The following is a 24,142-nucleotide window of genomic DNA, read 5'->3' as shown; positions in this document are numbered from 1 at the left end:
CCTAAAATTAGAATGAAAGAAGTATATAGATAAACAGTACTAAAAACAATTTAGGTTGCTTGCATTTTCCTGAATCTTCTAGTAATAATTCCATTCATAGGAAAAAAAACTGTATCCTTACAACGTAACAATTCGATTTTGTTATCTCAGAGAGGTATAACTTAGTTGTCAATACAAATTTACTGGCGGAGCAGTTGATGTTTTCATCCTGAATTCTGTTGCCTTTTCGAACCACAGTGTCAACCGAAGAACAATAAATTCAATATAATTCAATGAACCTTTCAAATTATTCTTTCTATCTAAGTAAGAAGAACCTAAAACTCAGGAAGTTCACACTGTACAAAAATCACAGTCAACGTGAACTAGAATATTAGTTGGTTTTTTTTCCAACCGTCTTCTTTTCGTTTGAGATTAATATTGTGCATAGAAGTTTCGAAACTATATTTGTACGTTGACTTTTGAAAAAGAATCCAACTATGTGGAAAAGTGTTTCGAAAATTGCATTATTTTTAAAAAGCAGGTAGGTACATTGATTAGTATTAGTGAAATGCTACTTGTGAATATGTGGGGAATAAAATGAGCATTGAATTTGATTTGAATCAAACATAACGTACGTGTTTGATTTAGCAAACTGTGTATTTCCTGCGAGTGGAAACATGTTTTTGGCTCAACGATAAATTTTCTAAAACAGCGTATGTGTTTTAATATATACTTCAGATAAAGCGTTGTAGCTCAGAAAAAGTATTTGGAAAAGAGATGTTGTAAGATATCGACAATGATTTGCAACAAAAATATACACTGAGAAAAAAATATTTTCAACAACAAAAATCATATCCACGCTAAATTTTGAATTATAAAAATGTTAATTTTGCGAATATTGAAGAGAGAAAACTCTAAATCAATGACTATCCCTTTCCGACCGTGCCCACATTATTGTGTAAATAAAAGATGATTAAAATAAAACATTTTTTCTCTTGTCAAATTTCACACAACGCCAGCGTCAACATCGCAGCTGCTCCTAAAAATAATAAACCGGAGCGAAATACTGTATTTATATAGGAATGACTTCGATTCAGGTTTTGTTTTTCATCATTTTTAACCTACACAATTTTGTGGGCTCGGTCGCAAAGAGCTATCATGTAGCAAAACGGTATTAGAAAAACAGTAGTTTCGCGCGCTCACGTCACTCACTATCAATACGAGTTGCGAACGATACCGCTTACGCTAAACTGTTGCGTAGTTTATTCAGTGATCATTTCGAGAACAATATTCGAATTGTTGTTTACCGCTTGACAAACAGTAGGGTGCCAATGGAAATCGACACTAGAAAATATTCAAAACATTGTAAACTTGATACCTGGAAAAAGTTTGTCGATAGTAGCCGCAGTTTAAACTGGTTTATCACCAGAAGCGAAATTCTAATACAGTCATACAGTCCTATAAGGCAACTTTTTTATAGTTACGTTACATAGAACCGTTTTTTTTTTTTTGCATTGATGCAAAATTGTTGATGGTTACTCAAAGGTGAGCGAAAACTTATTGACGTAGAACTACAATTTTCTTTAGCCTACCACATAGGGATGTAAATAGGAAAACTATAACCGAAAAGGGGACGAAAAATGTCCCTTCTTAAATGCTTATAAATCGGTCTGTTTTCAACCGATTTCCTTGATTTTTGCAGCAATTGATTGGAAAATTATACACGCATCCACCCAAATGTATAAAAGTGTTGATTGATTATGCGAACTGTTGTACTATTGAAAATTGTCAAGCCTTGTTGAAACGAAAATTACGTCCTCTGATTGGTCACTTGCTGCCTTTCCCTAGAAAAGTCGACAGAATAATATAACTAGTTAGCCGCATCGTAGTGAATTGCAGAAGTAGCAGCAGCGGGTTGCGCCAGTAAATAAATCACATCACGTATCTAAGCCGCAGCGAGGTAGCACCAAACGTCTCGATATGCCAGTTAAGGGCTTCGGCCTTCTTCCCGCAATAAAGTTTTGCTTTATCTTGGCAACAACACATTCTGTGCTGGATCCAAAGAACCACAATCGGTCGCGGCCGTCATTTTTACTGAATGCGAAAACAGCTTTTACAGATTTTGAACAGTAAAATGCCTTCCTCAAGGCGAATAAACAAGTAATTGAAGGTTAATAATTTTTTGGCAGTAACACAAGCATTCTGTGCTGGATCCTAGCAATCAAATTTTGTCGCGATCAAAAATTTACTTTATTTATTTACCTAATCCCCTCACTGTTGGGCAGCACAAAGGCTACGATCAGCATAGCCGATTTTGAACAACAAACTGCCCTGTCTGTTAGAACGCCTTAAAAAAGGTGATCAATTCGACTTTACAGGAATAAATTGAAGTCGATTCAATCAATCAACATTACCAGAATTTTGTTGTCTCTCAGCTGCTCAGTTGCAACATGTTGCAACACGCAACAGCGAGCAGACAAAATCGCTCGAAGTTACAAACCGCAACACGATACGGGTTAAAATCGTTGCGTGTGTGAAAGCACCATCGGTGTTTATTCGCTGTATACAAAAATCAAATGCGAATTGTGGAATAATTGATCTTAAGAATATTAGAGAATGGTAAAACTAAACAGAAAAACGTGGCCTACTTCGTAGCAACCTTCGGCTATAAATGAGTGTTTCTGGTAAAACCAGCTACATTCATTAGTCGGATGATGAGCTGGCTAGACCGTCCACAATGTTGACAGCAGTAGCAGCAGATATCAGCACCCAGCAGTAACAGCGGATTGCAGTGGATAGCAGCGGGTTGCGCCTGTGGTTGGTCACCATGTCTCAGGAGCAGCGCGGTTCTTCTCACTTCTCAGCGTGTGTCGTCAGACTGCCGTTATTGCCCCACTACTAAGGCAGCATAAAGGTTGCCATCAGCGAATCCAATTTTGAGTAGCAAAATTGCCAATTGAGCAGCAAAATTGCAGCCTTTCTCAAGGCAAATAAACAAGTATTTGAAGGCTAATAATTTTTTGACAACTCAAGCGAGCAATCTGTGCTGGATACTAGCAAATTTAATCTGTAGCGACCGTCTAATTTACTCAATGTGAAACAGCTTATACAGCTCGTGTTTTCAGTGTCAACAGAAAGGAACCACTGTTGACGCAGCACAAAGCAAGCATTAGTAGACTTCATGACTCATTTATGAAACACTTACGACAATGCATTTGTTAATAGTGTGCGTAGTTCTTCGTCAGTTATGCGGTCGTGTCTTGGATACAACCTCCTACTTTTTTTATCAGATAGCAGTATATATAAACAATTGTTATGTCCATTTAAAACAATGTTCATAGGCAAAAGCAAACAGTCAGAAAACATTGAAAAAATTTGGATCAATGTAACCCCACTTTACGGCACTTATTGGTTCAAAAACTTACTAAAACAATTATTCGGAACATATTATACCATATTCGGAACATATAATTATATTATGCTGTACTGTAACTTCAAGACATCGAAAAACGTTACGTTATATAGAGGTAAAGGTTACGTTATATCAAAAACATCATATCAGAAAGACTGGGCACTCTGTCTAAAATCGAGCGACAGTTTTGGCAGCGCAATCTTGGAGCAAAGGTGGGACTGACGCATGCTAGTGTGTGTGCTGGCAATCAATTGAATGGGATCGATACAGAGTTGTCAGTCTTCTTGACATGATGTTTTCGGTTATATCGAATTACGTTATATCGAGGTTGCCTCATATCGAGGTCTGACTGACTGTATGTTTTCTAAAAGACGTAGGTAATAATTAAAAAAAAAACACATGTTAAATTGATGTAACCAGTTAAAAATCTCCCAAACAGTGAATAGATAGAAAGTTAGTTTAATTATCTACAGATTTATGCAGTCAAATATACTCTTTTGCATTCTTATGTAATTTTTGCATGCTGTTTAAATGTTTTTAGTTTTCCTATTGCTGGGTAATGCTATTTTTCTTCTGTGTTGAGTTTTACTTTTTAGTTTTAGTTTTACTCTTCAATGATCGTTCTGAATTTCAAATTTTCCGTTATCTTACGCTCCTTCACTTATTAGTTCCTATTATTTTTTTTTATCTTTTCCTTTTAGAATACTATTTTGCTTTTGTGTATTTCTTTTTTCATCTGATTTTCTCTAAATTTGTTTTATGATTTACATTTTTTCGCCTTACATAGTTTTCCGTTTCGATTTTTGTTTCCATGTTTTTCTATTTATTGTTTACCGATATTTTTCTATATTCTATGTCATCATGTTTTCCAGTGTGTCTTTATTTCTGTTATTTTTTCAATTAACAGGTTTTCCCATTTTTTTGCAATTTACCGGTTTTTCCATTTTTTCCAATTTAGTGGTTTTCCCATTTTTTTTCTTGCTGTTTTATTTTACTATTTTCATCTACTATTTTGGGATAGCGATTCCCTGCTTCCGGTTTTCTGTTTTTTAATTTAACGTTTTATGGTTTTCTGTCTTCCGCTTCCGTGTTTTTCTTTGTTGGCCTTTTTTGTTTTTTATTTACCGGCTCCGTTCACTGGAATGTTTGTTGTTTTTGAGTTTCACTTTCACTTAAGTTTTTTTTGTAAATTTCTCTTCGTGTTTTTTTTGTATATTTCTGTTCGTAGTTTATTTTCATGCTTTTCGTTTTTTTTTCAGTCCTATCTCAGTGCCTCCATGGCTCCATGACTCCTGTGTTTCATTTTATTGCTCCTTTAATAACTTCTTTCTATTTTTTCTTTTTTCTCTTATATGTGTTCAAGATGTTTGACATCATTAAGATAAAAACAGAATAATAAAAACACGGAAGAAAACGTAAACAAGAGAAATGAGTAAAATTTTTTGTTTGTCCTTTTTTCAGAGTTTCTGTATAATGGTTTCTTGTTTACCAATTGGTTTTTAAGCTTTGTTTCGCGTTAATATCACAAAATATCAAAAAATTGGTCGCAGTGACGAAAATACCTAACACGGAAAAAAGTGTTTCGCGTTTTTCGTTCAATCTTTATTCCTGTTCTACTATTTTTTTGTCTTGCTCACTTACGGTTATTTTGTTCTTCCAATTGTTTTATTTTCTTGTATTTATTTTCTTCAGATTTGTGTTATCTTTTTTGTGTTTTTCCTTATTCTGATTTTCAATTTTTTTTCGCGACCTCTTCCTCTCTTCCTCGCTATATTCTTGATTTTTCTGGCTTTTTTTTCTAATTGTGTTTTATTTTTGCGTTGTCCTTTTCTTCTGATCTCCACATTTTTTGTATTGTTTTTCTGTTTCTGTACGTAAAGTCTTCAGAGTCTTAAAAGAAGTTTTCCCGCAAGCAAGCAGAAAAGTAACGAATCCGGCAACAATTACTCTTCGAACTTTTCATAACTTCTGAGCTTGGAAAAGCCACTAAAATCCACAAAAATGGTTTGAAGCTTTTTTTTGTAAGATTTGGACCTCTGGCACCATTGTTTTGATCTTTTGAAGCAAAGCTAAAATTGTTAAAAAGCTAAAATCTTTTATAGGGTAACCGCTCCTATATTCATCTCAGTACCTATATTCATCTCATCACGCCTTTTTGATCAATTTACGTCAAATTTAACCTTATTTTCAACGTAAAACTTTCAGCCACTTGAGAAAATCGAGAAGCAAATAGATTTACTTTCAAAACTTTGTAGAAATTTGACGGTAAATTGGACAAATGAAAGAAATAAGATGAATATAGGTGCATTAAGCTGTTGAGATGAATAATGGAACGATTACCCTATTTTTCCAGTTTGAGCTATATTCATCAACCAGTATTATAATGCACGAGTCATTTATTTAATATTTTATTTACATATGGTTCATTCCATACGAAGTGAACATGCCACTTGGACACGACCATCACAGATTTTGCTCAAAGTTGGGGGAATTATTCATCTACTGTCACTTTGGAAAAATCCCAATTTTGGTGTCGATTGGAATACCCCCCAATCTCTAGGACCCCCCTCTTTATTGTAAAGTCGCGCAATTTTTGTAGAAAATCTCTTTTTTCTTTTTCTTACAATTCATAGACGTAAGATGTCCAAAAAATACTAATAGATGATTTTTGAAGAAAATAAACCAAGGAATGCATAAATTTTTTTTTTAACCGGAAGTGATGCCAGATGGATTATTTTTGTATTTTAAAACTAAATTTGGATTTTTCACCATTTGCAGCTAATTTTATTTAAAATTTGATGATTTCATCGTATTTCTTGGAAAATTTTAAGTAAGAACACTTATCACCACGTGGTAATATGAGCCGATCTCGAGATATAATATTTTACGAAGAATTAATTACGAAATTCAAAACTATTCTCGTAAAAATGCTATATCTCGAGATTGGCTCATATTACCACGAGGTGTTAAGTGTTTCTTACGTAAAATTTTCCAATAAATACGATAAAACCATCAAATTGAAAATAAAATTTGCTGCGTTTGCCGAAAAATGCAAATTTAGTTTTAAAATACAAAAATAATCTATCTGGCAACTCTTCCGGTCAAAAATAATATTTTTTATACATTCCTTGGTTTATTTTCTTCGAAATTCACCTATTACTATTTTTCGAGTGTCTTACGTCTATAAATTGTAAAAAAAATAATTACGAAGTTTACAACTTTTTTCGTAAAAATGTTTTATCTCGAGATTGGCTCATATTACCTCAGGATGATAGTTGTTTCTTATGTGAAATTTTCCAAGGAACACGATGAAATTATCAAATTTAAAATAAAAATGGCTGCATTTGCCGAAAAATGCAAATTTAGTTTCAAAATACAAAAATAATTTATCTGGCAAAACTTCCGGTCAAAACTTATATTTTTTCTGGATTCCTTGGTTTATTTTCTTCAAAAGTCATCTGTCAGTATTTTTCGGACATCTAACGGCTATGAACTGTAAGAAAAAGAAAAAAGAGATTTTTGACAAAAATTGCGTGACTTTGCAATAAAGAGGGGTGTCCTACAAAGCGAAGGGTATTCCAATCGACACCAAAATTAGGATTTTTCCAAAGAGACAGTAGATGAATAATTCCTCCAACTTTGAGCAAAATCTGTGATGGTCGTGTCCAAGTTTGTGCTTTTTCGTGGTCACTTCGTATGGAATGACCCATATCTAAGTTGATAAAAATGAATGTATGAAATGAAAGTCTGAGAAAAATAATAAAATTTTGAAAAATTCTATTAAGTGCGCCATTAAGTTCTCACTGTTGGCACCAGTAGCAAGATTTGGTTGATTTTGATATTTTTGAAAGTGATGAAACAAGCTGAACCTTATGGTAAACAAACCGAAGTTCGAGAAACTTATTTTGTTAAGAAGAAGTGTGCCGTCATGGACCTATAGCTGTGTGAAAATGTCGGATTTGGTGCCAAGTAATCGCCATTTGCGAGGTCTATTAGTTTTCTCCTTTCACTCAAAGAAAATGGCGTATGAAGCGCATCGAGAGTTCAAAAGGTTTACCGAAATGCTGCTCTAATGGAATAAGCTCGATGAGGATCCATGCGTTTTGCAGAAACAGCTTGCTTCGGTATTAGCCGGTACTAGCCTAGCCGTTTCCTTATTTCAAAAACAAGAAATTTGGGTTCCTTATGATGAAGCTGAAACTGTTTTTCGTCTTTAAACAACTGCTCCATGGGCATGGGACGGATAATGAAAAATTAATTCATTACATCAACCCGAAAAAAAGAAGTCACGAGGACTGTCAAGTCATGCTTCTACGTCGCACGGTGTCAAAATTTCGATTATTATCGAATTTTCATGTAACTCTGATTTTTTTTCCGCAGAAATGTTGCCAACTGGATAAGAATCTAGGATCGGGAAGTTAAAAAATATTTCATCAGCAATTTTTTGGAAAAACTTGGATTTTAATTTTTTTTCAGCGCAAATCAACAAAAAAAATCCCACTAACTTCACTAATGTCAGTCATATTAACATAGGCAGCAACCAGTGCATTTGAGGGTAGTGCAGTGTCATTTAATTTCAAAAATTTAACAATTTAGTCAGTCATTTTACCTCAGAAAAACAGACGTACCACTCCATACAAAATTCTAAAAAATGTGGTTCTGATTAATTCGTGCGACACGTACTGGACATGTTACGCAATTTTTTTTTTGTGAAAGTACGTTTATTATCGATTCTAGTTAATAAAAATTATATACATAATCATTCAAACTTCGACTTCAATACTGAATCTTAGTGTGTCTACGTCTATCCTATCATTTACGCAAATGATGAACTTTCAGCCTTTCTGCTGATTCTGACAGCACGGTACACGACTATCTACTGGGTTCAAAGAGAAAAGGGCTGATGTGCACCACCGCTGCGGTGGGAATATTCCGTGTAATTGGAATTCATTTGAATTGACCGTTATTTTGATCCATGAAAATAAATGGTACCTCTGTTTGTCTGTGATTTTACCATAGGAAATGACAGCAACCAGTGCATTTGCTCTTTGTGGCAAGAAGCTGTAGCGAGTATAACCTCTCTTCCATGAAAGTAACAAAACTTTGATTTTGAACATTTGCCCTCCTCCGTCGCTGCTGAACATCAATTATCGAACCATCACCAAATATTTCAATATTCTGGACGTTGTTGATGCCTATGTTGGAGTGGACCTGCGAGAAGACTACAGTAGTTGCATCATGACTTCTGTAACGCCTGGAAACTGCACAACTTCCGTCAACCCAAAAATTCTACTTAATTCAACATGTGGTGGAAATTCGTGCAGCTTTTCTGAGCAAACAACGGAAGCCATCCATAAAGATTTTTCCAAGAAATGGGAAAATTATAAGGTACCTATTACCAATCCAAGATATAATGATAAGATTTTGAATTGTTTTGGCATACAATAGTCTGCATATATTAAGTAAAAGTACTGTGCTGTGATTTTGAAAAATAAATAACTTTGAATTTTTCGAAGAGAAAATGTATTTTAATGAATTTGTCCTAATCCGACTAAGATTAAACACTAAGTAAATTTTCTCTACAAAAACATGAAAACAAACTGGTTTTCTGGATTCCCGTACGTTTTTTCTGCATTCCCACAAAAATTATTACATCTTAATTTTTTTTTGCGCTGAACGTCTTTTGAATAAATAAATTCAAATTTTCAAAAAAATCGCCGATGAAATATTTTTTAATTTCCCGATCTTTGATTCTTATACAGTTGGCAACATTTTTGCGAAAAAAATCAGAGGTACATGAAAATTCGATAATAATCGAAATTTTGACACCGTGCGTCGTCGGCTCGACCGAATATACAGGGTGTTCAATAAGTTAGAAAACAACTATTCATCGTCGTGTAGATGCGCACCATGTGAATTCTGTGTTTTGGTATTGATGTCAGCTTTAACCCAGTTTATAGGCTATCCGACACGCGCGGTGTCGAAGCGCACGATGAAGGAAAACCGCGATATCGTAATGAAGTACTTCCGCAGCAAGCAGGTCAGGAGTTCGTGTTTTCTGATGAGAAACTCCTTGTCTTGCAACAGCCGCATAATTTCTAAAAACAACAGTTGAGGCCGCCGACGTTAGCCAGTATCCCATCTCTTACATAAACATCCCAGTTTGAAAGGCCGTATTCAGGAGTGGGAAGTTTCCACAGGTGTTTATCGAGAAAAATGTGAAAATCAATGCCGCGTACTATAAAACCGAGGTTCTGTAGAAACATGTGGCCTCGGTACAACTTCATGTCTACGAGAAGGACCAATACTTCTTTCAACAAGAATGGTGTCGGGAGAATTTGACTGATATTCTCGATGAGACTTTGTGGCCTCTCAGCTCCCTGGACCCTAATTCCCTGGACTTTTATGTATGGTCGAACATGCTGGCCAAGTAGAACGAACACATGGACCAATTTAAGAAGCTCGAGATCTGAGACAAGCCGATGGATCAGGTGCGTGCCGCGTGCGTTCCTTTTGAGAAACGTCTTAAGCCCGTCATGCAGCAGAAAAAGCTCCCAGCTAATATATCGCTTCTCAATAAACATTGCACCAATATAAATTGACTCAGAAAAGAATATTTTGTATTTAAATTTTTTCAACACGTTTTTAAAGTGCATACGAACCTATTGAACACCCTATACAGTACACGCTGTGTATTTGGTGGGACCAGGTTGGTATTGTTTATTATGAGCTGTTAAAACCGCGCGAAACCATCACTGAGAATTGGCAACACTGCGAGCAGAGGTACGAAACAGTGATTCTTCTGCATGACAACTCTCTGTCTCATACTGCGCCAACCGATTGTTATTTGTTCATTGCGATAGCATATACTTTGGCTGTGCTCATGAAGATATTGAAAGATGGCTTGATCCGTGGATAGCGTTGAAAATGAACACTTTTATCGTAACGGTATTCGAGCTTGCTATGAATAATTCCTAGATAACCTATTTTTCAAAATAAAGTTGCATATTTATTAAAAATTAGCAAGAACTTATTTGCGCGCCTTGAACTATAAATCTAATGTGTGGTTTAAATATGGGAATTGGAAAATAGTTCTGAAATGTACTACGTATTAGGAGGGGAAGGTCATTCTAATTACTCGCTATCTATCAACGAAAAAATACGTTCAACAGCAGTTGGAACCTCGGCTTGAACTCGACATATCATCAAAATTTCATTCAAATAAAACATAACACTGGTCAACACAGGGTTTTCCCTAGAACTCAAGCTGGTAAAATATAAAAGATCATAGCTTTTTAACAGTTCTTTGAATTTTGATGCACCTAGCCTCCTGAGAAGTGCGTCAAAAGGCCGCAGAGTAATTACTCGCCGGTTTCGTCGTTTCTCCTTTTTCTCTAAGGATAATTCTCCCTAGACTCAACGCTCTTCCGAGGAGACTAGGAGCACCCAAAACACGAAAACAGTTAAAAAACTCGTATCTTTTTTTTCAGTTTGAGCTCTAAAGCAAAATTATGTTTCGTTTTCAACAACCAGTGTAACCGATACTAACCGATTTCCTATTTAAATTTTGAATAATTTGTAGTGTCAATTGTTTGCAATCATCTTTATTTCTTTTTTTTGTTATTTTTTCATTATTTCTGTGCCCTGAATTTCGGCTAGACGAAATGGTCATCAATTTCGAGCCTTAGATTTTGTTCAAAAACACTGAAAATGTCCTGATGGAAATTGTTTCTTTAGAAATGAGGTTTTGATTTGTAAAATTTGTTTCACCTTTTGGAAAATTTCTAGCGTGGTGTTCTTCATATCCCAGATACAAGACTTGCAGTGCGATAATTTTATTGTTGTTAAGCTGATATTTGAACATTCGAATAATAAGATTATTTAACCAATTTAAATAAAAATAATCATGCCGCAAAGTGTCGGGCAGTTGTATTATGTTATCAAAAAATGTAAGAAGTCGTCTCGTATAGCTGTCGCATCTACAAGTTTCATAGAAAATCAAAAAGTGTTTTATTACCAATCCCTTGCGAGCATAAAATGTCTACAGTTCTAGTGTTGAGCTTTATATCATCCTTTCTTATGTGATGGAATTGTCTAAAGCCGTTTACCAGGAAAAAAATTTCAACAGAAAATGAAGGTGTCGCTAAGAATTATTCTAATAATTATGCAACAGTTACAAAATACATATCTTTAAAGTATTCAAAAAGCCTTCCACAAAAGATTTGAATGCCCAGCAGATATATTACACGCAAAACTTTTCCTTATTACTTTAGAAGCAATAGCGCAAAATTGCCTTTAAGGTAACAAACCTATTACTTAAAAGGCAATAAAATTCTTCCCCAGTCAAGTAACAACACATACTGTCATATATTTAGCACGTGTTACGGGAGTACGACTATCTAATAATGGTCGTTTCAACCACATGCACGATTTTTTCTGTCAAAAACTGCTCCCTTTCCATCTCAAGAAAAAAAAATCACACACCGTCGCATATGTTGCACATGTAACAAGTTCCTTCAATCTCCAATTCATCCGGTGAGCGTGTATTAGTTCGCGCGTTGTATGCATACGGAGTAGAGAAAGAATATGACAAGAGCTGCCAAGCAGCATTTTCCCCGTCATAGGGTATGCAAACGTTGATGATTTCAAAAACTTGGAATGCGTCTTCAATTGACATCACGATCTGTAAACTGCGTTAGAGAAAAACAAAAACATTCGCTTTCTTGCAAGCTATCCAAAACACATAATCATTGGTTCATGGCAACTCATTTGCACCTGTTTGGAAATACAAAATTCGTGCCCATCCAGAACAATATTCGCAACTTCGGCAACTCTGTTCAGACAGTATAACATATTTTCATTTCAAATAAACACTGCGGGACGAAACGAAAGTGTTTCTAATTAGACATTTGAGGTTGACGGGTGAGATTCTCATTATGTGTGGATGAAGAGGACAAAAATTAATCTGATCGTTGCATCAATACAAATGCAGCGAGTGAAGTTTTGCTAACACATGCATTGCGGTGCTTGGCTGTATGTTCTTCTGCAGAAACACATACAAGCGTGTGGCCGTCATAATTTTTGTTACTTTTCGGTTATTACTATTTGTGTATAATGCGCAGTCATAAGACACAATAAGTAATAAAAAATTGCCCCAAAGTAATAAAATGTTCCCCGTTTGCGTTGGGTGTACTTTTCCATGGTCAACGGACCACGAAGACGATTCCGCATACCGAATGAGCATATGATTTTCAATTTCTTTCTCTCCTACTGCAATAGTGATATCACCGGTCATTGTTGTGGCACTTTACTTTTTATTCATTGCGGAGTCTGTAGTACATAGAGTGCTATCCAACAGGGAAATATAGACACGTTTAACATACAAATTTACATTACAATATATGTGTATTGAGTGGATGGATACAAGATAATACCAGGCTATACCTACTGGTGGATCACCAGTGTTAGTACGTACTACTTCTAGTTATACAAAAAAAAACAAAGGAAATCAAGCAGCAGGGAAAGCAGCGCAGCATAACTGATTTCATGTGGGCAAAGCTTGTGTGTAGACTCATACTGCGCCGCCGGCTTGCTCCCTGTCATGATTAGGTTAGTAACGAATAGAAACAGACACAACATAGTATAGCAGGTGCAAGAAACAATACAACTCAATCCATCACATTTACAAGAGGACCAACTCAGAATGGCGTCCAAATCAAAGCTAACTACAGAAAGTACGATAACACAGAGTATAAATGCATAGTAGTCCTTCAGAAGGCCAATGCCGCCATTCGGCCTGATGGCTTGTAATCCAAATCATTCCGGTTTCCATTGGTAAACTTGCGATTACCCCGTCGGAGAGATGCTTTCGGCCGGTATATTTCACTCTCACCACCAGCTGAAGCATGAACCTGCGATTTAAGGGTAGCTTCATCAGCAGCATTATGGTTGCCATCGAAGACCAAGCTGTTGCCTCCGGATGGAAAGACTTGATGATGTTCCATGTCATCTTTATCCTTCGGGCCACCAACGATTTGCTGATGGCCTGCAATAGGTTCCATCTTGGCAGTCGTTGAACCCTGCTGAAAGGCGTCCGAAGGCACCGAATATGGCTGGTAGGATAACAAAGCGACGGTGGTGGGAGGCTCTTGCTGATAGTAGCGGTACGAAGCGATAGTGGGAGCTAGCGAGTTCGATGGCATTGGGGCGACTGCCAAAGATGGAAAACCTTCGGCCAGTGGCGAAGGGGAAAAGCTCTGCAGCTGCTGCGGGCCGACGGTGGCGGCGACGGCTGATGGCAAACCGGCATTCAGCAGGCCAACCGAATCAGTAACATTTACTGGCCAATCCCAACCGGCACCGGATGCCTGTTAGAAGAAAATATGTACAATACAGAAGCAGATAGGCGAAAGCATGAAAGAGAAAGGACAGCTAGAATAGTTCGTTTTTTTTTTCTTAGTCAGTGGATGCAGCGATAAAAGAGTCGGTACCGAGGGTTGCACAAACAGTGCTCGTGAAGGGGGGGTTGTTATTTGTGAGAAGGATAAGCTCTTCGATTTCGGTCATGCTCATATCCGTTAGAAGATATTGAACCGCTTTTGTGCACGTTTTAGGGCCCATAAGTTTTCCATATTTACATACCTAAGAAATGTGTGGTTGATGTGTGCTGTGTTGATAAGCTATTTTGTACGAATTATGGCATTGACTGTTTGTACATTGCAATTAAAAGCGTATGGTACTCGAAAAGATATGCAAAATATCGTATTTACAGAATGAGAAAATTGCTTTGCGTGACAAGTATGATTTTATTGCATGACTCTGCACGAGTTGTCCTGGCAGCAGTGGACAATAAACCAATAAAACTTTTTCGGGAGCCATGATATGATTACAGCTTCGATGTTCACAAATAACAAAAGAGCATCTGAATTGTTACTTTAACTCACAGAAAACATTTCATACTCTTTTATTGAAACATCAATTTCGTACTAGATGCTTCCTTCCAACATCCCATAACTTACTTCTTCATACGAGACGACATTAAAAGGCACGTGTATTGAATAATAAAGCCGTCGATTCGAGTTAATACTATTCCCAGCCCGGAATCTAATAAATACCTTTGTGTGAACATATTTGCACCCCGGATTGTAATATCCACTGTATGGTGAAATGTCACCTACTAGGTTGGACCCTTACGAGATCCAACCAGATAACAAGCATTCCAGCATGACAGCAACTAGGTAGCACAGCAAACAAAGCGACAGCATCGATAGTCGGTCGTATTGGTTTGCCATTACTGGGGCTCCAATATTCCCTTATCATCCACCTAATAACGAGTTGGAACTATTTTTCAATTATGCTATAATAACTTCCCACATCCGATTCGATGGTATCGAGCTATGTTCTCCTGTTTGCTCCTGCTTCGATTGTTTCTATTGACTGTGGTCTTTCAAGTGGAGTAGAAGCAATACTCAATTTGGTTAGATACACCATAAAGCGCTTATCGGAAGTAATAAGGATCAGCAGAGCCTTAGTAGCAGTGCCCCCCAAAGGTACACAAAGGGGTGGCGCTAAATTTGTAACAAGTGGTGTTTTTCCTGCTTGTTGAAACCTAAGCATATGATAGAAATTAATAATTTGATAAAAATATCCTATCTATTAACGGTAACGGGCTTCATACATATAATAATTTCTTAATTTTCCGTTTAACGTTTTTCAGTTGAACTAATTTTTTAACTTTATTTTTTATTTTTTATTTTTTGATGTAGAATCACGTCTTACAGCAACATTCTGGGGTAGGGGCGCAATTTGAAATACGGATTCGATTGGATAAATATCTAAACGTCTGCTAAAATCCGAAAAAATGTGATTTTATGTTGCTAACTATTGTACTGTTGAAAAATGTAGAACCTTATTTTGAACGCGGGCCAAAAACTATCCAGTATGGGTATTTTCGGTATCACAATGATGCCCAGTAAGAATAAATCAGCTCCGGACCTCAATTTGAAATTCGCTTATCGAAATACAGCCAAAATAGCCAAATACCACCCAATATGGACATTTCCGGAACAATAACGGTCCTCAGAAACTAGAAATCAACTTTAGACGCAATTTTCAATATGGAAATCCAGTGACCTAATACCACGCAATATGGGTATTGTTGGATAATACATAGAGGTCCAATATGATGACGGTCCACCCGATATGAGTATTTACGGAGCTGGAATGATATTCTGAGGCCATAAATCGAGCTCAGTTACTCTTCCGAATCTCTTTAGAGCCGTCACATTATTTTTAAAGAGTTAGGTTATAGGAGTTGGATAGCAGATACTGATATAAGCATATTGATTACAGATAATCTATCCTAATCTTGGGGTTAGAGAGAGAGTTGAAAGAGAATTATTACACGCAAATTTTTTACTTATTACTTCGAAAGCAAAAACGCAAAACGCTGCTTTTGGAAACAAATATGTTATCCGGAAAGCAATACAGTTCTTCTCCAGTCAATTAACAACACATAATGTCATATGTTTTGCATATGTTACGGGAGTACAACTATCTAATAATGGTCGTTACAACCACACCATTTGTCGAAAAATGCTCCCTTCATATCTTCAGTAAAGAAACAACACATACTGTCGCATATGTTGCACATGTTACTAGTATCTTCTATCTAATATTCATGAGGCGTGCGTGTATCAGTGTTTTCGTTGTACGCATACGGAGCAAAGAAAAATATGATAAAAGCTGCAAAGCATCATTTCTTCCCCGTCATTTTAAAGACTTCATATGCATCTTGAAATCGCATCACGATCTGTAAACTGCGTTAGAGCAAAACACAGACATTTGCTTTCTTTTGAGCGGAAGCTTAAGTTGAAACACACTCAGCACTACACGAAACTAATTTGGACCTGTTTGAAAACGAAAAACCCATGCCCATCTAGAACAATATTCGCATCTCCGGAAACTCTGGTCACACGGCATTACCTAATTCCATTTCCAGTAAACACTGGGGAACGAAACAGTGGTTTTTAATAAGAAATTTGAGGCTAACCGGAGGAATCTCGCTTATGAGTGAATAAAGGTGACAGAAATGAACCTGGACGTTGCATCAATACAAATGCAGCGAGTGAAGTCATGCTAACACATCCACTGCGGTTCTTGGTTGTGTGCTCTTCTGCAGAAATACATACAAGCGGCTAGCTGTCATATATTTTGTTACGTTTTGGTTATTACTTTTTGTGTATAATGCACGGCCATAAAACACAAAAAGTAATTAAATGTTGCACATAAGTAACAAAATCTTCCCCGTTTGTGTTGGGTGTACTGAATTGTTTTTAACCGCTTGAAACCATCAAATTAATTAATTCCAATCGAGTTCTTTCCCTTACCTATTGCAAGAAATACGTTGACATAGACTTTGTCGTGCTACACAACCTCTTCAATAATTTCTTGCATTAATCTATATTTCATTGCAAAATTTTTTATTCAGCTGGATCCGTCAAAAAAAAATAAACAGTCAACACGTTCTTGAGCAAATCTAGAATTAACTAACAAAATAGCGAAAAAATATTTTGCCTTTGAGCTCAATCTGGGAAATATTAACAATTATAATTTTATATCCATTTTTGTGAATTTTGGTGCGCCTGGCGAGTTCGGAAGTGCGTCAAAAGGCCGCAGAGTAATTGTTCGTCAAGTTCGTAGCTTCTACGTTAGCTTATAAGAAAAATGAAAGATTTTACGCACTTCCGAATCAGCTAGCAGCACCAAAATTCACATGAACTGTTAAAAAGCTATAATCTTTCATTTTTTCCAGTTTAAGCTCAAGGGTATTTTTTTTTCACCTTTGTCGACAGTTCATCAACAATGGTTTGACATGAAACTCAAACTGAAAATAATTGAATGATTGTCGCCTTTTAATCGTCTCTGTAAATTGGAGTGCCATTCACCAACTCAGAAATGCGAAAAGTCTTGAAATGAAGTTTTCCCGTAAACAAACGTAGAAACGAGGAACCCGGCGAGCAATTACAATGCGGCCTGTTACGCACTTCGGATCTCGCTAGGGGTACCAAAATTCACTAAAATGGTAATAAAGTTATAATCGTTCATTTTTCCCAGATTGAGCTCAAAGGCAAAATTTCTTTTCGCTATTTTGTTAGTTAATTCTACGCGGTTTCTTTTTACGCGGCACGTATCCCGTAAAAAGCGTAAAAAGCGACTTTAGTGTATACACAAAAAATAAAAATCGGCACTCGCACTCTTAAAATCTGCATTTTCCATACAAACTTTTTGAGGGGGTACCATGACGTGACGTGTTTCTCCTGTGGAGGGGGTCATTGATGTTTGACAAAACTTGATATCGAAGGGAGAGGGGCTTGATTTTGATCAGAATTTGCGTGACGTACTTTTCAAAAAATCGAAAAAAAAATTATTGCATTATCTTGAAATGAAACTTCTTGAGAACATTTTCACGAATTTTCATAGAGATCTGAGCGATAGGGATAAACTTACAGCGATTTAAAGCACGCCTAGTCACGGCAGCGTAACCTAAATTTGAAACTTGATGAACGTTTTTCTCAGAATGGTGTTTCTGCCGTGCTTACGATTGCGGTAAAACTACTGATTTTCTGATTTTCTGACTGATCTCTTTTTCATGTCCGTTATTAAATTCCCCGGTCGTTGAACGATCGTTTTTAGATACACGAAGGTCAACTATAAAAACTTACGCAATTTTTAGCGCTCAAAAAATTTTATTACGTGAAAACGTTCCCGTTTGCACTGAAAACAAAATAACTACAAAAATGATCGTTCAGATACCCAGCACACTTCTAGACTAATGAAATAATATGAGTTTGTTGAGTTGTTGAATAACTGAACTTTCAGAAAATTACTACTTTTATGCAATAAAAAATTTTCTATACGCTAAAATGGCTTTCCTCTTTTTTCTCAAGAAAAACGGAAGGTAACCCCTTGATGGATGTCGCCTTTTGTGTATATGATATATATTCTGATTTTGATGTATGTCACGAGTTCATTGTACAAATCATGCGTCATGCATTTCACATAACTTTTGTGTGATATAAAAGTAAAAGTTGTGTTCAGTGAAAGAACATATTCATGAACGTTAGAATCACGGTTGGTGTAGAAGTTTGTTTCTGCACTTTTAATGATTGGAAACAAAAAGATTTCCAGTAGTTCGAATCAAAACGACAGTATGAAAGTGAACACTGTGCGAACTTTTTTTACTGTAAATAAGAAGATTCAAACTTATTTTATTCAATTTTAAGAAATGTCTTATTTTTTTTAATTTTAATGCAGTGAATTACATAAGTTTTTTCTTTCAAATGTAACCAGATGATATTTGTTTTATTTGCTTCATTCAAAGATATCAACATTTGAAAAGGGCGTATGGGCGATTAAACTGACTGTTCGACTGACAACTGGTGCTGCAGTAAAAATGATGATGATGATTCGTAGGCAGCATTTTAACCTATCAGGATTCTATTTGCAGTGAGTTATCACGAGTTTACGTAGCGGGAAACTTTGAAAATTTAGATTTATTTTACTAAACGTTAGATATAAAATAAGAAAATGCAATTCCAACACGCGATGTACCTACCAACTCCTGTAAAACATAACCTCAAATTAGAAACTAAACCGGATCTCATATATTTGCAATTTCATATGTATTTTCTTGACAGTAAGTAGTCTACTAGATGCTGCTGAAAGTTTCTAACCAGCTGTATTCTTTTTGACCATTTTACGCAAATATCGCATGAAATACAGTTCCCTGCTTATATCAGCATTGGCTAAAAATTAAATCTATCATCATTTTCCTAGTTCTGAAGTTCAAATTCAGATGTCGCACGGTCGTTTTTAGTTTTGCGTTAGATCGCCAATTTCGAAAATTAAATTGTTAATTGCTTTTCACCCGTAAATAGTATCGTAGAAGTTTGGCCATCAAAAGTTGCGTCTTTCAAAGTTCCAAAAGTCATCTGAACGTAACTTAGTAATTTTATTTATAATAATAGCACAAAAAAACTTGTTTTTTAAAGCCATTGCAAGCAAAAGTGTTCTAATTCAGCCAATTCAAGTGTAGCTCTTGATCTTCTATGAAGTGGCTCAAAATGACTCACTGAAAGAAATTTAACCCATTCCCGGCGGACAGAAATCAGAAAAATGACCTTCAAACTCGTATTACTCTAGCCGTATTAAATAGTTCCGTCGTTCAAAACTGCAAGTATAATTATTAAGCTTCAATCAAAGTTTAGATATCAGGTGATGCCATATGGCATCACCCGCCGGGAATGGGTTAACATTTTTCGGCACACAAAAATTTTATTTGTTTCGTTTCCCTGATGTTGCGAGCACCCTAATTTTCACTTCAATGATACAACAAGATAAGGTGTGGGATTAGTTCGTCAGGGGGTTTCTTCGTCATAATTTTTGCTTCATTCTAATGAGAAATATATGACGAAGCAAACCCCTGCCGAAGTAGTCCCACACCCTACTTGACTTCCAGTTTTTTCATACATTTTGCCCACGACAACTTTACAACGGTTAGTGCTCTCATCTGATGTCTTAAATGCGCATAAAACTGTGGTTATTATCAAAATCGATTAATCGTGCATTATCCGCCAGATGAAAATGAAAACCAGATGGGAGCACCGTATATAAGTACATTGAAAATTAGATGGCCACACCGTAGAAGAATACTAAAAATAAGATGGCAGGACCATACAGGGATATTGAAAGAAATTGCCTCCCCTTTTCACCAACTTGCCGTCATCATCAAATTACCAGTATACAAATTATTTCGCCCTACCAATCTGATCGCATGCTTGTCATTCTCCTCAGTATGTGAAAGAAGAGATGAAAAAATTCACCGCGCACTTCCCTTCCAGTATGTGCCTGCGTGTATCAAATGCTTTCACCACACTGCTTCTTTCTCCACTCCAAAGTGTCTCAACCAGCTTACAGAGAGACAAACACATTTCCAGCTCACCCCACATCTGATAAAAACAAGAGGGGTGAACCACTCTACAAAGAAAACGCAGAAGTACACAACAGTGTCCACTGGCGAGTAGTCCGGAAGGTGAAAAAAACCTACCGGGCAAAAATGTAATCCTAGTGTAGCTAACCTGCGAAAACGAATTCCACCAGAGTAAATTCGACCGGCACGAGCAACGCAGTCTATTTTTTTTCCAATCTCTGTTCCTCTTCTGCCATGCTCAAGAAACCAACTGTGAAACGCACCGCAGATAGCTCTGCAGTGCAATTATTGTGCGTGATGTCCACACGTGTGAAAAAGTACACCATAGTTCATTGTCTCGCAAGCAAGAGATTTCAGATTTCACCGCAGTGCGTTCAAGAAGCTCAGCAGATAAAAATCGTTTGTCACTCTCTTCTAGCATGAGCGTAGATTTGCTCTTTAGTGTGACAGCAGTTGTTTTCGCAGTGCAAGATGTTCTCCTGCACTCTAGAGGTTTTCTGAGGAGAAAAGACAAGCATGCTGACCAGTACTTTTCTACAAACACTAGGTTGATGAAAATTACTCCTTGATCTCTAGTAGCAAGTATCAAACGAACATTCCTAAATTCCCTTCCACAATAATAATAATTAAACTGCTCACTGAGAAGAATTCCCAAGCATCATTTTTACGGTTCAATATGCGATTTCAGTTGTGCATGATCAATACACGGGCGATCAAACATGTTGTGCTATGTTCTTATTTCCTTAAAAAAGTTGGGGAAAAGTTTTTTTTTTTTTGTATTATATTTTTCATGAATTGTTCAAAACATTTCACAGCAAATCATAAAATAACTTTGACTCAACGATATATGCTTTATGGGTATACATCCTTCATGTTGGTGATGTACGAGCAAGAAAAATCTGTGTTTCGATATTTCTATTCTTCCTTATTTTTGTTTAATCCTATTTTCGTTTGTCATTAAAGATATGAGACGCTTCGTACTATTTATTATGATGAAAAAAGTTTTTTTTTGTTGGCGCATACAGTTCAAGAAATCATCCAAAAAATCTTTTTTGCAGACTCTTTCCCAAATTTATACAAATAACAAAAAATTACAAGCACAATTGGCGTAAACTGTATTACATATCACTCTGTCCTCTAACCGGATTCAAGAGTTCCATCGTTGAAAGTATCATGTATATAGTTGTTAAATTGCATTCAATGTTGAGATGTCGGAATGGATTTATAATTTCTTTAAGGTAAAAGCGTTTTCTTTTTAAAATCAAAATTCGATTATTCGATTACAAAATAATAAAAATAGATTTTAGAAGGGTCTAATTGAAATAACTTTTCAGAAGCTTGATTAAGCGAAAAGTAAATTTGGACCCATTTTCAAACAACATTTTAAATTTGCTAGAAACTTGAAACGACAAATAAGAAATCGAACTTAAGAGACACCCTCGACTACACGTGAGGACATTTGCAAAACAGCAAAGGCTGGTAATTTCCGGCAAACGAGTACTGTTATGTAAGGTTATTACTTTTCCTTCGAAGCAGTAGTTGTGTAGCGCAAAGTGAGCGCGATAGGTGTCATCGAGGCGTGTGTGTATGTATGTTAGGGGTAGAAAGGGTGTCGGTGTATGCCAGATCAATTGCAAATTATACATTCTGTAGAATCTATTGACTGCAAACTACATCAGTATAAACAGTGTACGGAAACGAAGGCAAACAGCAAACTTACCGTCGTCGAGGGTGCGGTAAAGGTCGGTACGGTCGGCGTGTAAACGGGGGCCTTCTTCAGACTGGACTCCAATCGAGTCCCCACCCGGGCGGCCGAGGATGATTGCGAACGCTTCAGCTAGGTTTGCCGCCCCAACAGACAGGCAGGCATGATAGGGTTATAAAGCGGTGGCAATAAAGACCACAGTGAGATTGGTTGAAAATGTAGAGAAAACAAGAGATTCTAGATTAGAACCGGGGAAATGGCAGTTCGTTGAAACGGAAATGATATCATTTGCACTTGTGGTAACCCTCGTGGCTAGTGCGGTTGTTCGCAAATAACTTACTGCACTGAGAGAAGGGGGCGCCTTGGATCGTGATGGGATTATTATTGGTTTAAGGTCGTTGCCGCTGTAGTCGGATGCGGTTGGTTGTTTACGGTTTTTCTTCAGAGCCGATCGGAACGGAGCTGGATTACGCAGCGATGCTATTACAAAACCATTGTCGCTGGATGTTTGCTTAGGCGCAATTTGCTCGACCGGATCCTTCGCACCTGTGGCTTCGGTTGTTGTCGAGAATGTTCTTTTAACCGTTACCGGACTTCTGCTGGCAGGATAATACGGCTTTCTTGTAGTTGTTGGCGCCACTGTAGTTGTGGATGTTAATAAGCTGACGACGCTTGGTTTACGCGAAAATGCTCTTGATAGTTTAGGAGTTGTAGTTTCGAATTGAGATTCTGTCGTAGTAGTAGTAGTAGTAGTAGTAGTAGATGATGAAGACAATCTGGAGCGGCCTGGGCTTTGCCTTCTCGGTGAAATTGTTACAGGTTTGTCCGGAACTGGAACTGCAGCAGTTTCTGCAGTTGTTGATGGAATTTCGAGTTTCCTGATAGGACGCGGCGTTATATGTTTCACTGTCGTCGATGCTTCGGAAGTAGTTGGGCTTTGCACTTTCACTTTAAACCGTGGTAATTCGTCAAGTTCTCTGCTCTTAGCATTACCTTTAACAGTAGACACTTCCAGCACATTTGGATAGACATTCTTAACCTTTCCTTCCTGAAGTTTTGCCCTTAACAATTTTTTGAATTGCTCTGGATAATTTTCTTCCGAATCGACCTCTTCGACTGGCACACTTGGAAGAGCCTTTACTGAACCCCTAGCACGACCTTCAAGGCTCCTTAGCGGCGTCCTTGCTAGGGTTTCCTTCTCGCTAGAGCTCTTTCCTTCTTCCTGACCAGTCAACCTGTTAAGCGTCTTTTCTGACCTTCTATTAGAGACCGTTATACTGCTACTACTGCTAACGGTGCTACTTTGCACGACTTCTTTACGGAATCCTCTCTGTCTACCTTTTCTCCTGTTTCGCTCTTCAGACGATCTATCCGTACTACTGGAAAAGGTGTTCTGGTAGACAACTTCACTTCGCAAGCTAGATGCTGGCTGTTCCTTCGTTGTTCGTCGCGAAGTGATTACCTCCCCACTAGTTACGTCCGAGGAGCGACTTTGCGCTTGCACAGTGGGTCTCGACCTTCTTCGAGCGTTGCTCTTAGCCGTCGTCGATTGCAAAGCAGCAGCTGAGGTCTGCGGAGTGGATATGCGCCGCCTAAAAGACGGAGTCTCACTTCGACTAAAATTTTCCTCGCTGACCAGCAGCGCTGTGTCGTCATCTGCCCATGATCTCGGAAACACGGCTGCTGAAGACGATGAGGAGAACGGTACGGACGCCGAAGAAGATGGTCGTTGATTAAACCGTACCGATCCTCGCTGAGCCTGAAAAAAAGGAAGATAAAATATTGTCAATATTATTTTTTTAATAGACCACTGTCTAATTCTGTATAGTCTAAATCAATAAAACCACATCGAATGGAAAGCTCAACAAAAATTAGCATTAAACTGGCAACGAAAATCCCGTTCAAAGCTAGAGATTTTTGAATACTTTAAACTAATTATCGCGTTATGGCTTGTGAATACCAACAAGGAATGGCGAAAAAATGTAGGTCACGGCAAAGAAATCCAAAAAAGAGCAAGGGACTAAAAACTGGCTCAACACTCTTCGAACAGAAGTTT

The 24,142-nt window shown here is 37.2% G+C and overlaps 1 protein-coding gene across 8 annotated transcripts in view; it reads right to left on the bottom strand.

Annotated features, from left to right (window-relative positions):
* The window catches only part of LOC129723020 (mucin-2-like), a 176,114-nt gene that overhangs the window by 6,971 nt on the left and 145,001 nt on the right, over positions 1 to 24,142 (bottom strand). For all 8 annotated transcript variants that reach the window (XM_055676946.1, XM_055676944.1, XM_055676947.1 and 5 more), the window contains 2 exons: positions 22,427 to 23,845; positions 22,102 to 22,218 (listed from right to left, as the gene is read on the bottom strand). In XM_055676946.1, coding sequence (XP_055532921.1) covers positions 22,102 to 22,218; positions 22,427 to 23,845 — 1,536 coding nt within the window. The remainder of the gene's footprint in view (positions 1 to 22,101; positions 22,219 to 22,426; positions 23,846 to 24,142) is intronic.

Source organism: Wyeomyia smithii, chromosome 2 (assembly GCF_029784165.1).
Source record: "Wyeomyia smithii strain HCP4-BCI-WySm-NY-G18 chromosome 2, ASM2978416v1, whole genome shotgun sequence".
In the NCBI taxonomy this organism is placed as follows: domain Eukaryota; kingdom Metazoa; phylum Arthropoda; class Insecta; order Diptera; family Culicidae; genus Wyeomyia; species Wyeomyia smithii.
Note: the sequence above shows the minus strand (reverse complement) of the source record. Positions and strands in the feature narration are given on the sequence as shown.